The 15,094-nt window shown below is 30.8% G+C and overlaps 2 protein-coding genes and 1 long non-coding RNA gene across 4 annotated transcripts; all 3 read left to right on the forward strand.

The window, feature by feature from the left end:
* Nucleotides 1–1,938: 1,938 nt before the first annotated feature.
* Nucleotides 1,939–5,583, forward strand: LOC111699541 (zinc finger protein 431). 2 transcript variants are annotated; one of them, XM_023470241.1, is made up of 4 exons: nt 1,939–2,611; nt 2,832–2,939; nt 3,277–4,186; nt 4,523–5,583. In XM_023470241.1, the coding sequence occupies exons 1-4, from the start codon at nt 2,464–2,466 to the stop codon at nt 4,704–4,706; spliced, it is 1,350 nt and encodes a 449-aa protein (XP_023326009.1). In that variant the 5' UTR covers nt 1,939–2,463; the 3' UTR covers nt 4,707–5,583. The 2 variants fall into 2 exon arrangements, with proteins under 2 accessions (XP_023326009.1, XP_023326010.1); XM_023470242.1 differs by lacking the exon at nt 4,523–5,583 and having other exon boundaries at nt 3,277–4,495.
* A 247-nt stretch (nt 5,584–5,830) lies between these two features.
* On the forward strand, nt 5,831–11,188 carry LOC111699543 (transcriptional repressor CTCF). The gene is made up of 4 exons (XM_023470243.1): nt 5,831–5,938; nt 6,217–6,345; nt 8,103–10,742; nt 10,950–11,188. The coding sequence occupies exons 2-3, from the start codon at nt 6,222–6,224 to the stop codon at nt 8,840–8,842; spliced, it is 864 nt and encodes a 287-aa protein (XP_023326011.1). The 5' UTR covers nt 5,831–5,938; nt 6,217–6,221; the 3' UTR covers nt 8,843–10,742; nt 10,950–11,188.
* A 158-nt stretch (nt 11,189–11,346) lies between these two features.
* LOC111699544 (uncharacterized) lies at nt 11,347–12,479 on the forward strand. The gene is made up of 3 exons (XR_002764773.1): nt 11,347–11,537; nt 11,845–11,952; nt 12,391–12,479. It is a non-coding gene; the product is annotated as an uncharacterized LOC111699544 (long non-coding RNA).
* Nucleotides 12,480–15,094: the final 2,615 nt, after the last annotated feature.

The following is a 15,094-nucleotide window of genomic DNA, read 5'->3' on the forward strand; positions in this document are numbered from 1 at the left end:
ATAATATAATGACTTCAGTTTTCGAATAGATTTTAGCTTTATAGTTTGTTTCCAGTCTTACCTGGAAATCCTTCCATTTCATATTATATTTTATAATAAACAGTTTTATGATGGTTGAAGCTTAGTTTTTAATACAGGATTTTTATCTATCAAGTTCTTTGCTTTAATTGCCTATAAAAAGTAAGAATATCAAAGCTTTTCTTTTATCCTTCCATATTCTACAATATATTTTTCCTTTACTTTTCTTAACTTTTATTATCTAGTTCGTATATCAAATGCTCAATCTATTTTTCAGATAGAATGGCAGAGATTATTAAAGAAGAATTAAATATAGAAGAGTTTGAGATAAAGGAAGAGATAGTTTCCTTTAAAGATGAAATCCTTCTCTTCTCTACCGTAGAAGATACAAGTACTTTTATTCTTCACAAAGATGATATAAAGATGGAAAATAAAGGAATACAAGGTAAACCTAATTACTTCGCATTTTCATACAAGAAACTTAGATGTTTTATAATCAATAGTATAGTTTGAATTAAAAAAAATGGTAACGTTCTGAGCTTTATAATTTTTAAAATATTTTTGATTTAATTGAAAAAAAAAATCCCAAGAAACTGTAAAAATTATCAAATGATTATGTAAGAAAAAATTAATAAATTGATGATAAAAAAAAAAAAGCTCAGAAAAGCTTCAAAGAATATTTTTTTATAAATGGAAGGTAGTGAGAGGTTAGGAGGTGGGGAGGGGGAGGTATGAGTAGATATATTCTGACACCTTAAGTAAACATGTAAGTGTTGTTTAGACGTATCAAATAATGGAATAAAGGAAACAATACAGAATAAACCTGTATTTGATCCTGACTTGCACCTTGAGTTGATAATTAAAGTTGAATTCGAGGATTTGATTCAAATAATGAGAAAAGCAGAATTGTTCTGTTTTTATGTATGAAGACATCCCCCCCCCGTATGCAAAAAAGCGGGTAATACTTCAAAATATAACTCTTGGAGAAGATAAAATTTTTTGTGAGAAAAAGTTTAATTTTTAATCTCTCAAAGTGTCAAAAGAAAAATTCTTGAGTTGAGGAGAAGAGGGGGAAATTGCTCCAAGAGTAAACCAATGTATTTTTCTAGGTGTACAAGATGTTGAAAACAGTAAACCTGTAATTGATCACGATTTTCACACCGAGCTAATCATTTAAGACGAATATGAGGATTGTAATTTAGGTAATATGGACATTTATATTAAAATCGAAAAAAATACCCTTGAATTACAAATAATACATGATTTTTAAAAATATTATTAATTTCATTCAATTTTAATGGAAGTGGTGCAGTGAGATAGGGTCTACCCTAACCTTTCTCCAGATTGATAGAGAAACTATTTTATTTATTCATTTAATCAGAAGTTTCTTGAAATCCATCTTCTTAAGCAAGTCAACTGAAGAAATCACGTTGAAAAATAATTCAAATTCAAATTTATTTAAATTTTGTTAAAAGAAGCTGTTAAAAAAAGTAAATATCGAGAACTTTTAAGGAGTAAAATCATAAATCCAGAAACAAGAAGTAAAGTTAAGAGGGAATTAATGGCATATCTTACAGAAAGGATGGTTATATATAAATTTTACTAGATTTAAATATTGAATTATTATATCTGTTATTATGATTATTCTGTAAATACAGTTGACAGATTCAAATGATAAACACTTCATCTAAAATAAAGAGTTGATCGAAAATTTATGCTTGCAGAATTAAACAATATTTTTTTTTATTATTTTCATTTGTTCTTCCTTCCTTTTTTTGTCCAAAATTTCAAACTTCATGAATGAACACATGTTTTTATAATATTTTTTTAAATTCTCATTATTATCTTACAGCTTTTACAGGGTGTCCCAATAAACATGGGAAAGAAATGACCACTTCTATGTCGTCTTTGTTCCAAGCGGGATTATTTCGTAAATATGATTTTTTAGTAACTGCAGTTAAAACATTTAACACCAAAACCTACTAGTCTCAGGATTTCCACAATGTGGTCTGTCATTTTTTCACCTTCAAAATTGAAAGAGATATTAGAAATTGGTTCAGATTCCAGTTATGTAAAAATCAACAAAATCTTCCTTAATTTTAAAGATACAAAGAAGGTAGACCTCATTTTAGAAAGCTGTACGAATTTCAATCTTTTGTGATGCACTTTATAATGTAATTTTTGAATTATCAGAATTCACAGACGAAATTCAAGTCGTCTCTCAATTCCCATGTTTATTGACAAACCCTACAATCTATATAAATGTCATCTTTTATCTAAAACCAAAGATGTTAAATGTCGTCTTACATCATGGATCAGCTGTTGTTGGCATTCAGCTGAACATGTTTTGATGATTTAGACCCAGATGTTTCTTTTGAGACTTTGTAGAAGTTTTTTCAAAAAGATTTCACCCTTCTCATATGCTGAATCTATTTTTCAGATAGAATGGCAGAGATTATTAAAGAAGAATTAAATATAGAAGAGTTTGAGATAAAGGAAGAGATAGTTTCCTTCAAGGAAGAAATCCTACTCTTCTCTACTGTAGAAGATACATGTGAAGATGATATAAAGAAAGAAAACACAGGAATACAAGGTGAGCTTAATTTTACAATATTTGTCTTTGAAAATCAATTAAAAATGTCCAAGAAACTGTTAAAAGTAATCAAATGATAATGTAAGAAAATATTTACTAATTGATAATAAAACAATGCAAAATAAGATCTCATAACAGCTTCAAAAAATATTTTAATTCATACATAGATTAGAGTGGACGGAGTTAACACCTTGAGTAAACCTGTAAGTTTTATGTTTAGATGAATTGAATACTGAGATACAGGAAACAGTAGAGCATAAACCTGTATTTGATCCTGATTTTCACACTGAGCTAATCATAAAACATGAATTCGAGGATTTAAATTCAGGTAATTTTTAATCAAAAAAAAATACCCTTAAATTATAAATAATAGATGATTTTAAAAATATAATTTATTTTATTCAATTCCAATGGAAGTGGTGCAGTGAGATAGGGTCTACCCTAACCTTTCTCCAGATTGATGGAGAAACTATTTTATTTATTTATTTAATCACAAGTTTCTTGAAATCCATCTTTTTTAGTAAAATTTTTGGTTTAAATAAATGAGAACTTTTTAGATTTTAAAATTACAAAAATATAAATGATTGGTTACTTTACAGTTTTTAAGATTGGTTTTGCAGAAAGAAATGTTTTTAATATTATTAAATAATATTTTTGCTGTTCAGGTGAAAACATGGTTGAAAGATTTGATGACTTTAAATCAAAACCAAACCAAAACAAGAAGCGTAAAGTGGATTACACTTGTAATCAGTGTGAGTATGTTGCAACTCAAGCAGGCAATCTAAAATACCACATCAAAAGTAAACATGAAGGAGTGAGATATCCATGTTCTCAATGTATATATGCTGCAATTACGTCAAATGCTCTGAAAAAACATGTTGAAAGTAAACATGAAGGAGTGGGTTATCCTTGTTCTCACTGTGAGTATGTTGCAACACAACAAAGTAACCTGAAATCTCATGTTGAAAATAAACATGAAGGAGTGAGATATCCTTGTTCGCAATGTGAATATGCCGCAACTACAGCCAGATACTTGAAGGCTCATGTTGAAAGTAAACACGAAGGAGTGAGATATCCTTGTTCGCAGTGTGAGTATGCTGCAACTACAGCAAGGCATCTAAAGAGTCATATTGAAAATAAACATGAAGGAGTGAGATATCCGTGTTCGCAGTGTGAATATGCGGCTACTAAAGCAAGTGATCTGAAGAGACATGTTGAAAATAAACACGAAGGAGTAAGATATCCTTGTTCTCACTGTGGGTATGCTGCAACTACAGCAAGGCATCTAAAGAGTCATATTGAAAATAAACATGAAGGAGTCAGATATCCTTGCTCTCAATGTGAATATGCCGCTACTTCAGCAAGGGATCAGAAGAGACATGTTAAAAATAAACACGAAGGAGTAAGATATCCTTGTTCTCACTGTGAGTATGCTGCAACTACAGCAAGGCATCTAAAGAGTCATATTGAAAATAAACATGAAGGAGTGAGATATCCTTGTTCGCAATGTGAATATGCCGCAAATACAGCCAGATACTTGAAGGCTCATGTTGAAAGTAAACACGAAGGAGTGAGATATCCTTGTTCTCAATGTGAATATGCTGCAACTACAGGAGGTGCTCTGAAGAAACATGTTTATAGAAAACACGAAGGAGTCAGATATCCTTGTCCTCAATGTGAACATGCCGCTACTACAGCAAGTTGCCTGAAGATGCATGTTGAAAGTAAACACTAAGGGGTGAGATATCCTTGTTCTCAATGTGAATATGCTGCAACTGCAGCAGGTGCTCTGAAGAAACATGTTAATAGAAAACACGAAAGAGTCAGATATCCTTGTCCTCAATGTGAACATGCCGCTACTACAGCAAGTTGCCTGAAGATGCATGTTGAAAGTAAACACAAAGGAGTGAGATATCCTTGTTCGCAGTGTGAATATGCGGCAACTACAGCAAGTTACCTGAAGAAACATGTTGAAGGTAAACACGCAGGAGTGAGATATCCTTGTTCGCAGTGTAAATATGCGTCTACTACAGCAAGTTACCTGAAGAAACATGTTGAAAGTAAACACGAAGGAGTGAGATATCCTTGTTTGTAGTGTGAATATGCGGCAACTACATCATATGGTCTGAAAAGACATGTGAAAAGTAAACACGAAGGGGTTAGATATCTTTGTCCAGAATGTGATTTTGCTTCAACTAGGGAAAGTTACTTTAAGATACACGCAGAAAATATACATAAATGAGTGAAATATAAACATAAATGAGTGAGATATAAGCTTAAATGAGTGAGATATAAACCTAAATAAGTGAGATATAAACATGAATGAGTGAAATAAACATAAATGGGTGAGATATTAACATAAATGAGTGAGATATAAACATAAATGAGTGAGATATAAACATAAATTAGTGAGATATAAACATAAATGAGTGAGATATAAGCATAAATGATTGAGATATAAACTTAAATTAGTGAATAAGTGATATATGAAAATAAATTAGTGAGATATAAGTTTAAATAAGTGAGATATAAGCATAAATGAGTAAGATATAAACATGAATGAGTGAAAAATACATAAATGAGTGAGATAGAAACATAAATGAGGGAAATATACATAAATGAGTGAGATATAAACATAAATGAGTGAATTATACATAAATGAGTGAGATATAAACATAAATGAGAGATATCCTTGAGAATGTTTAGCAAGCAATATGAGGAGACTGATTAGAAATAAAAAACTGTATCATTTATTCCTCTTTGCACCACTAAGCTTTAACTAAGTAATTTAATTGTTTTTTATACTTTTTTATTTAAACCGATATCAAGCCAGAAAACATGTCAACTAAAAATAAAACTTTGCAGAACGCGGAAAAAAGGTTTCCGATTTGTTTAGAACTTCTGAACAACGCCTGACTTTCTTATTTTTTAAGCTAGTTAGATCCATAGCTTAGGAGAATAATTTTTTCCAGGTTGGGCATAAAAAAGTCTTGATTTCCTTCAATCATTTTGTTTTGTAAATTTGAACTTAATACTTTTGAATTTTTTTCTTTTGTATAAAAAAATTATTTATTTCATTTTCTACCAACTTATGATTTGACTATAATCACAATTGATCAAATAAAATATTTCTAAACATAATTTAAAAAATTGATTTTATACATAAAAGCAGAATATTTTTGTATTTTATTTAATATCCTTCATTTATTTTTCAGATAGAATGGCAGAGACTATGAAGAAAGATGCAGATGTCAAGAAATCTGGAGGAAACATGTTTTGTAAATATATCTTAAAGATAAAATAAAGCAGGAAATACAGAAATACAAGGTAAACTTAATAATTCTACATTTTGTAACTGAACAATTTTAATTTGAAAACAAAAAAAGAACAAATACAGAGAAGATTCGTAACTAGTGTATATCTAAATTGTATATTTTTCTTTTGTATTAAAAAAATAATTTATTTTCTACCAACTTTTAACTATGATTTGACTATAATCACAATTGATCAAATAAAATATTTCTAAACATAATTTAAAAAATTGGTTTTATACATAAAAACAGAATATTTTTGTAATTTATTTAATATCCTTATTTATTTTTCAGATAGAATGGCAGAGCATGTGAAGAAAGAAGTAGATGTCAAGGAATCTGGGATAACCTCTACAGTAGAGGAAACATGTTTTGTAAATATACCTGAAGATGAAATAAAGCTGGAAAATACAGAAATACTAGGTAATCATGACAAGTTTATATTTTCTTGAAAAAATAGAAGCACATTTTGCAACTATGTTTATTCGTTCAGTTTCCTCTGATTTAATTCTTGGCAAAGTACAGTGTGTATCCGAATCTCCCAGAGGAAGGGTGTCAGCAGAGCTTTCTAAGCCTGTTGAGAGAAAGGGCGCTATGTGCGTTGTACTTGTTTAGAAGTCTAGATATCAAGGTCACTTCTCTCCACAACTGAGTGGAAAGCGTGATTATTCCCGAACAAGATATAGTAATAAAGATGAATACAGAAGGAATACTGAAACTCAAAACATCAGGGATGAAGTACACGCTGATACTGGTTTTAAGGGGGGAGCCTTCAATAGACTTTAAATCAAATACCATAAACTGGTTTTTCACCCCTCTCAAAATGGAAACTGGATTACTCATGGCAGACCTCTGACAATGATAGCCAAAAGACACACTCCCCGTGTTTTAAAGCGATGGGACAGCATGCTTAGCGGGTTATTTTTTCTTTAAAAAATCTGTCCACGTGGGAATACACGTTAAAAGTGAGGACTATGGTATATCTCATACCTGTTACCCTTACACCCCCATCCTCATCCGCCTACCTCCTAAATTCCAACCTTATCCTACTTCACGAGCAGATATAGTGGAACTCAGAAACTGCTTTGCTGTGGAATCTTAATCAAAACTTTCTGAGAGAGATCATCATTGGTTTCATTGGGTGTTCCTTTCCTAGGGGGTACATCTAAATCACCTTGAACCTAGCCGAATGCAGTTAAGGCTAGGAGGTCTTTTAATTTATTTCTAAATTACTGCAAGACACTGATACATATAATGCAGCTGACAAAGGGAAGTTCTCATTACAACAATGTCAGCAATAAACCTGCATAGATGGCCGATATCAAAAACAACTGGAATAAATATAGAAACTCAAGAGCTTATATTGAAATACTACAAATTGCCTGATCAGCACTCGAAACTGCATATTAACCCTCCTGGGGGGGCGGGGGTTTGCAGCTAATTGAATGAGCAAAACAGGACAGCCAGGAAACAAGAAGATTGGAAAAATGAGTATCTGCATTCTGCATTAAATACATGTATCAATTAATTTGTTTCATAAAAAAATTATAAATAAATAAATTGATAAAGTTAAAAATTCTTGGCAACGTACTGTAATTTACATTTAAAGACCTATAAGGGCAGGGTTAAAATAGATTTTAAATTCCAATATTTTATTTTATATTACCTCAAGTTGCATTGAGAGTCAAATATATTGAAATTTCCCATTCATTTTAATTTATATTTTGACTCGATTGCTTTTGTAAAAATATTAAAAATAATTGTCTCCATAATTTTGTCGCTTTTAGAAGGTATTGAGGGCAACTGTAAAAGCTTTCTTTATGAGTCTGTTGCTTGTCACAGCCTAAATATATCATTTGCAAACTCAAACTTAATCCATTTTTGCATGTTCTAGAGGTTTGAAAACATCAAAAAGTTAAAGGAGGGTATTGTATAAAGACCTCTTATAAACTAATTTTGTTCAATTCTTTGTTTAAATCAATTGCTTTAAAACTTGTTATGCAGCATCTTATATTGTTAAACTTAAACCAAATTAAAAGGCTGAGACGTCTAAAAGTAATAAAATCAAGCAAAATGTATTGTCTGTTATGTTGCAAAAATCTTATTTATAATATAATTGCCAGTTAAGCAAAATAAAACTTAAAAGTATAAATAATTAATATTTATATTTAACTATTCAGAAGAAAACCTGGAATACAAATTGGATCCTTTGCAGTCTGAACCAAAGAAAGTCAAGACGATTATATACTCATATCCATGTTCTCAATGCGAATATTTTACAACAACAACAAGTAGTCTGCAGAGACATGTTAAGATTAAGCATGAAGGAGTAAGATATCCGTGCCCTACATGTGATTATGCTGCAACTACCGCAAATAATCTGAAGAAACATGTTGAAAGTAAACACGAAGTATTGAGGTATCCTTGCTCTCACTGTGAATATGCTGCAACTACAGTAAGATATCTAAGGATGCATGTTGAAAGTAAGCATGAAGGAGTGAGATATCCATGCACTAAGTGTGATTATGCTGCAACTATAGCATATAATCTGAAAAAACACATTGAAAGTAAATATGATGGAGTAAACTATCCTTGCCCTAAATGTGATTATACTGCAGCTAGGGCAAGTGATCTGAAGAAACATGTCGAAAGTATACACGAAGGAGTGAGATATCCTTGCCCTGAATGTAAGTATGCTGCAACTACAGCAGGTGCTCTTAAGAAACATGTTGAAAGTCAACATAAAGGAGTGAGATATCCTTGTTCTCAGTGTGAGTTTGTTGCAACTTTAGCAAGTAGTCTGAAGAAGCATATTGAAAATAAGCATGAAGGAGTAAGATATCCATGCTCTCAATGTGAGCATGCTGCACATTCAGTACAGGGTCTAACGAGACATGTTAAGAATAAGCATTCGTGTTAGTTATCTTTGTGTTCAAAGTTAGTTTTTAATCAAAATAGGAGAACTAATGTTTTCCTTGGTTATGTATTAAAACATACCATTGCTCGGCAGGAAATCCCTGAGAGGCAAAGGGCGTAACCCTAGTGTTTTGAAATGATGATAATAATAATAATTACTCACGGAGGTCTTAAGATATCCTGAAAATTATTTGTTCCCTTAAACATCAATATTTTACAGATGACTTAGTTACTAGAATCCCATAATTTTGAAGTTACACCTTTCAAGGAAAGTTTTTTTCATTTTCCTTAAACTTTTGAAATCAATTATTATTATATAACTATATAATATTTACTAAACAAAACTGGTTTCAGAAAGTTACTACAAACATGGTCCCTCTCTCAACTCAGGGGTTTCACATCTTCTAAGAGGAGAGCTCAGGGGTGGGAAGTTTAGAACGAGATGATTACATTGTGTAACACTCCCCCAACCCATCCAAGGAACCGGGAAAGAACTGCTTCAACTCCTTGTAGAACACAATGAAGAAATCACAGGAGTTAAGAATCATAGTAGAGCAGCTCATCAGTTGCCATCTTTAAGAAAAATTTAACCAGTGTTCAAGATTCTGAGAATAATTGTTCAAAGTTTAACAAAGAAAATCACTTATTATTAGGAAACTCGTCAAGAGTTCTCCTTAAACCATTAACAGGCTTAAAATCACTATTATAGCTGGACCCTCAACAGGCTTAACATAACCAGGAACGCTCAATAGCTTCCAACTCCAGAGGACTCTCGAACCTGAAATCCAGCTCCTCTTGGAAAGGAACAGCTCTGGGATCTCGCGGACTCCCTGCTCATCACAGAACTAGGACCAGGCAGAGGTTCATCAGAACAAGGAGCATCCACTGAGGGAAAAACAGGCTTCTCCTGGTTAGACAGCTAGATTACTTTCCTATGATCCAAGTCAGCCCCACACACCCCATTCTCCAGTACAACCCAGAGTTCTAGAGATTATGTGGTTTTCCAGATTAAATGGTAGATATTTGTGAGAACCAATCTACTCTGAAGAAACCGGAGCTGTCTTTAATCAATCTACTTTGGAGATATCTGAACTATGTTCAAATCAATAAATTTACTATGGAGACATCAGAGCTGTGTTCAATCAATCAATCTACTTTGAAGAAACCGGAGCAGTTTAATCAATCTTTACTCTGGAGATATTGGAGATATTTTCAAATCAATCAATTTACTATGGAGACATCAGAGCTGTGTACAACCAATTAATCTACTCCGAAGAAACCCGAGCTGTCTTTGATCAATCTACTGTGGAGATATTGGAGCTGTGTTCAATCAATCAATTTACTCTGATAGTTTAGATGTCGTCATTATTATGTTAAAGAAAAGTCTAAATGTCGTCGTACTTCAGCTGATCAGCTGTTCACGGCATCTTTTCCTATAAACCAGCTGATTCATTTCAGCATAAAGTGTTAAATCTTTAATTCAGGCAACTTATCTAAATAAATCTTTACTTCAGGCAACTTATCTAAATCTTTTGAAGATCTTTTGATACATTTTATTTTTAATCTTGATGAACTGAATATTCGTAAATATTGACTTTAATATTTTTGCATATTAATGTAATAAATCCACCCTAATGAATAAAAACTTAAACTTAATAAACAAATATTTGTAAAACATAGTTAAAATTAACAAAAATTGTTCATTGGAACTATAGTAAATAACGTCATATTTTTTTTATTTTTCATACTGAATCTAATTTTCAGATATAGAATGGCAGAGACTCAGACAGAAGAATTAGGTTTAGAAGAAAAAGAGATAAAAGAAGAGATAGTCTCCATCAAGGAAGAAATTCTTCCATCCTCTACTGTAGATGATACATGTTCTGTGGATACAGATATGAAAGGTAAACTTGAAAAGTGTGCAAGATGTTGAAAACTTGTATTTGATCCTGATTTTCACACCGAGCTTATCATTTAAAGCGAATATGAGGATTGTAATTTAGGTAATTTGTGGAAACTTATATCAAAACAGTAAAGAAACCCATAAAATAGAAATTTATATGAATAAATTTTTTCTATTCATTATCTATATGTTCTTTTTCGTTTCTAAGGCAACTTAAATGACAAATGAGTGTGTAAGTTAGAGATAAATTGATTCCGTATCAAGGGGTTACAGGTAAGATATCATTTAAGCTGATATAACAATTTTAATTTTGGCGGATTTTCTTTTCCTGGTGTTCACGACATCTTCACCAATAAACCAGCTGATCTGTTCCAGTATATGGTGTTGAATATTCACTTCAGGCAATTTATCCCATTCTTTTGGAGAACTTTTAATAAAATTTCTTGTTAGTACTTCTTGGCTCCATTAATATTTCGTTGATTTATTTTTAATTGTGTTTTGCTCTTGGTTAATTTTTAGATTTTCAGCAATTTTTTGATCAAAATTTTGTCTTTATAACCACATTTTTATAAAACATGATTTATAGTAGCTTAAATGAATTTAATATTTAATCTAATTTTCAGATATAGAATGGCAGAGACTCAGAAAGAGGAATAGGAATTAGATTTAGAAGAGTTTGAGATAAAAGAAGAGATAGTTTCCTTAAAGGAAGAAATTATTCCCTCCTTTACAGTAGAGGCTAAATGCACTGTTAATGTAAAAGAGGATATAAAGATGGCAAATACAGGAATACAAGGTAAACTTAATAATTTCATATTGTCATAAGCATATATCTAAAATGTTTCATAATCAATAGAACAGTTTAATTTTAGGAAAATTGTAAATTACTGTAATTTTTTTTAGAAAATTCAATAAAAATGTCCAAGAAACTTGAAAACACTAAGAAATAATCATGTAAGAAAAAATTAATAAATCAATAGTAAAAAAAATAAAAATAAAAGCCTAGAAAAGCTTCAAAGAATATTTTTTCATAAATGGAAGAGAGTGGAATATGATGAAAAAAATACTGACATCTTGAGTAAACCTGTAAGTTTTATGTTTAGATGAATTGAATACTGAGATACAGGAAACAGTAGAGCATAAACCTGTATTTGATCATGATTTTCACACTGAGCTAATTATCAAAGATGAATTCAAGAACTTAGATTCAGGTAATTTGGATTTTTGTAGAACAAGAGATTTAGAAATAATTTCTATTTTAACTTTTGAAGCAAAAGTTTAAGAAGGTTTTGTGCTAATTCAATAACATAGATGATTTCTGTCTATTATTTCAGAAATCACTATTTGTGCCTTTTTCCTATTTACAATGGAAGATTTTTCATAATTTTGTTCTGGTTGGGGGTCATGTGGGTAAAGTTTTGTCACAAACATTGTTGGTCAGATAGATTTGACGTTTATTGAATACAAACAAACAAATAAATGAAGAATTAATTCAAGAAAAATTGATGCAAAAGCAAAAATATGCTTGATTTTTAGTTGTAATCAGTGTATGACATGTATAAACGTTTTAAAAGCTATTTGACTAAAGCTGAGTTGAGGAGGTGTGGGGAAACTTGCTCCAATAGCAAACCAATGTTTTTTTTTTCTAGGTATACAAGATGTTGAAAACAGTAAACCTGTATTTGATCCTGATTTTCACACCGAGCTAATCATTAAAGACGAATATGAGGATTGTAATTCAGGTAATTTGGAAATTCATATTAAAATCGAAAAAAATACCTTTAAATTATAAATAATAGATGATTTTTAAAAATATTATTAATTTTATTCAATTTCAATGGAAGTGGTGCAGTGAGATAGGGTCTACTCTAACNGTGGGTTATCCTTGTTCTCAATGTGAGTATGTTGCAACTCAACAAAGTAACCTGAAATCTCATGTTGAAAGTAAACACGAAGGAGTGAGATATCCTTGTTCGCAGTGTGAATATGCGGCAACTACAGCAAGTTCCCTGAAGATGCATGTTGAAAGTAAACATGAAGGAGTGAGATATCCATGTTTTCAATGTGAGTATGTTGCAACTACATCAAATGCTCTGAAGAAACATGTTGAAAGTAAACATGAAGGAGTGAGATATCCTTGTTCTCAATGTGAGCATGTTGCAACTACATCAAATGCTCTGAAGAAACATGTTGAAAGTAAACATGATGGAGTGAGATATCTATGTTTAAAATGTAAATATTCTGCAACTTGGAAAGGAGATCTGAATAAACATTTTAAAAATAAACATAAGTGAGTAAGATACTCCTATTTTTAATGCGAACATGCTGCATCTAGAACTAGAGATCGGAAGATTACCATGATCAATGGCTATCAAACTTTTATCTTTAATTGTGGGATTTTCGAAACTCATTGCATCTTATCTTAAAATCAGATTTTTAAGTGAATTGAATAGTATTTAGCTTATTCTTATTTGGTAATTTTGTCGGTAGCATAATATTTTTCTACTTGGTTTAGTTTTGGGCTGTTGACTATTCCAAAAACATTTATTATATTAGGAACAGCTTTTTGTCAGTAAATGATAAAAAATACAAAATAGAGGCGTAAGTGTTGTGTTTCAAAAAGGGGGACAAGAACATTCTAATATACCAAACTTTAAAGCAATACAAGTCTTCAGCTAAAAACATGACATCTAGAATTTCTAATCATTCTGTAAAACCTTAAATTTTCCCTAATAACTTTTTGTTTTTGACTGTTAAATTTCTTTCTTTCAATTTTCAGTTTGTTTCTTAAAACAAAAATTAGAATATAATATAATGACTTCAGTTTTCGAATAGATTTTAGCTTTATAGATTGTTTCCAGTCTTACCTGGTAACATTCGTGTTATTGGGATGTCATAATAGATAGATAGATAATAAACAGTTTTATGATGGTTGAAGCTTAGTTTTTAATACAGGATTTTTATCTATCAAGTTCTTTGCTTTAATTGCCTATAAAAAGTAAGAATATCAAAGCTTTTCTTTTATCCTTCCATATTCTACAATATATTTTTCCTTTACTTTTCTTAACTTTTATTATCTAGTTCGTATATCAAATGCTGAATCTATTTTTCAGATAAAATGGCAGAGATTATTAAAGAAGAATTAAACATGGAAGAATTTGAGATAAAGGAAGAGATAGAGTTATATTGTCACCGCCTATCTTTTTTTCTCAATTTCATTTTTTGGTTCAAAATGAATTCCTTGTCCCAAGTTACCTATGTTTTGATATATCGCACGCTACTTTTTATCTGAATTCTGAGTCAAAACTACGTAAGTGTGAGAACAAATCTGATTTTTTATCAAAAAGCGCGCAAACCCACACTTCTGTTTGAATCTTTTCAAAACTAGAAATGCATGAACATTGTAAAATACAAATTTTTGAGTTCTCAAACATAAAATCAGTGTCCTAGGATGATTCTAACTTATAAACACTGTATAATTAATTGACTGCATAATTTTTATAATTTATCAATAAAAAATAAATTAATAAATAACCAGTCAGTTTTAGTCATTTACATATATTCTGTAAAAGTCAAGGCGAAGCATTATTGATTTATGTAAGATTTATGAAAGATTTAACACAATATAATCTGATTAATTTTAATAACTGAATAAAGTACCAACGGTTGCAAACAAACACACAAACACATCAAAAAGTTAAAGGAGAGTATTGTATAAAAACCTCTTATAAACAAGTTTTGTTCAATTCTTTGTTTGAATCTTGCTGAATCTTTATTCAACTTAATATTTATTTAATTTAAAAAAATTAAAAGGCTGAGACGTCTAGAAGTAATAAACTCAAGCAAAATTTATTACCTGTTATGTTGCAAAATCTTATTTATAATATATTTGCCAGTTTAGCAAAATGAAACTAAAAAGTATAAAAAATTAATGTTTATTTTTAACTATTCAGAAGTATAAAGTACACACCGTTGCAAACAGACACATATGTTCCAACGCTCTATTTTTTATATTAAAGATTACTATTTAATCTTTTATTATTCAGGAGAAAACGTGATCGAACCAAAATCAGAGAGAATCAAGAAGAGTAAATATGAATATCCATGTTCTCAATGTTACTTTGTTGCATCTCAAGCAGATAAACTGAGGAGACTTGTTGAAATTAAACATGAAGGAGTGAGATATCCTTGCCCTCAATGTGAATATGCCGCAAAAAGAGCAAGTCATCTAAAGATTCATGTTGAAAATAAACACAAAGGAGTGAGATATCCTTGTTCTCAATATGAGTATGTTGCAACTACGGCAAATGCTCTGAAGAAACATGTTGAAAGTAAACATGAAGGAGTGATATA

This window comes from Eurytemora carolleeae, unplaced genomic scaffold, assembly GCF_000591075.1.
Source record: "Eurytemora carolleeae unplaced genomic scaffold, Eaff_2.0 scaffold27, whole genome shotgun sequence".
Classification (NCBI taxonomy): domain Eukaryota; kingdom Metazoa; phylum Arthropoda; class Copepoda; order Calanoida; family Temoridae; genus Eurytemora; species Eurytemora carolleeae.

Excerpts from the sequence above, each read along its gene's own strand:
- LOC111699541 (XM_023470241.1), top strand. The coding sequence starts at position 2,464 with ATGGCAGAGATTATTAAAGAAGAATTAAATATAGAAGAGTTTGAGATA. Across the intron at positions 2,612-2,831 it reads AGAAAACACAGGAATACAAG|ATGAATTGAATACTGAGATA; the intron begins GTGAGCTTAATT and ends TTTTATGTTTAG. Across the intron at positions 4,187-4,522 it reads AGTAAACACGAAGGAGTGAG|ATATCCTTGTTCGCAGTGTG; the intron begins ATATCCTTGTTC and ends CAAAGGAGTGAG.
- LOC111699543 (XM_023470243.1), top strand. The coding sequence starts at position 6,222 with ATGGCAGAGCATGTGAAGAAAGAAGTAGATGTCAAGGAATCTGGGATA. Across the intron at positions 6,346-8,102 it reads GGAAAATACAGAAATACTAG|AAGAAAACCTGGAATACAAA; the intron begins GTAATCATGACA and ends TTAACTATTCAG.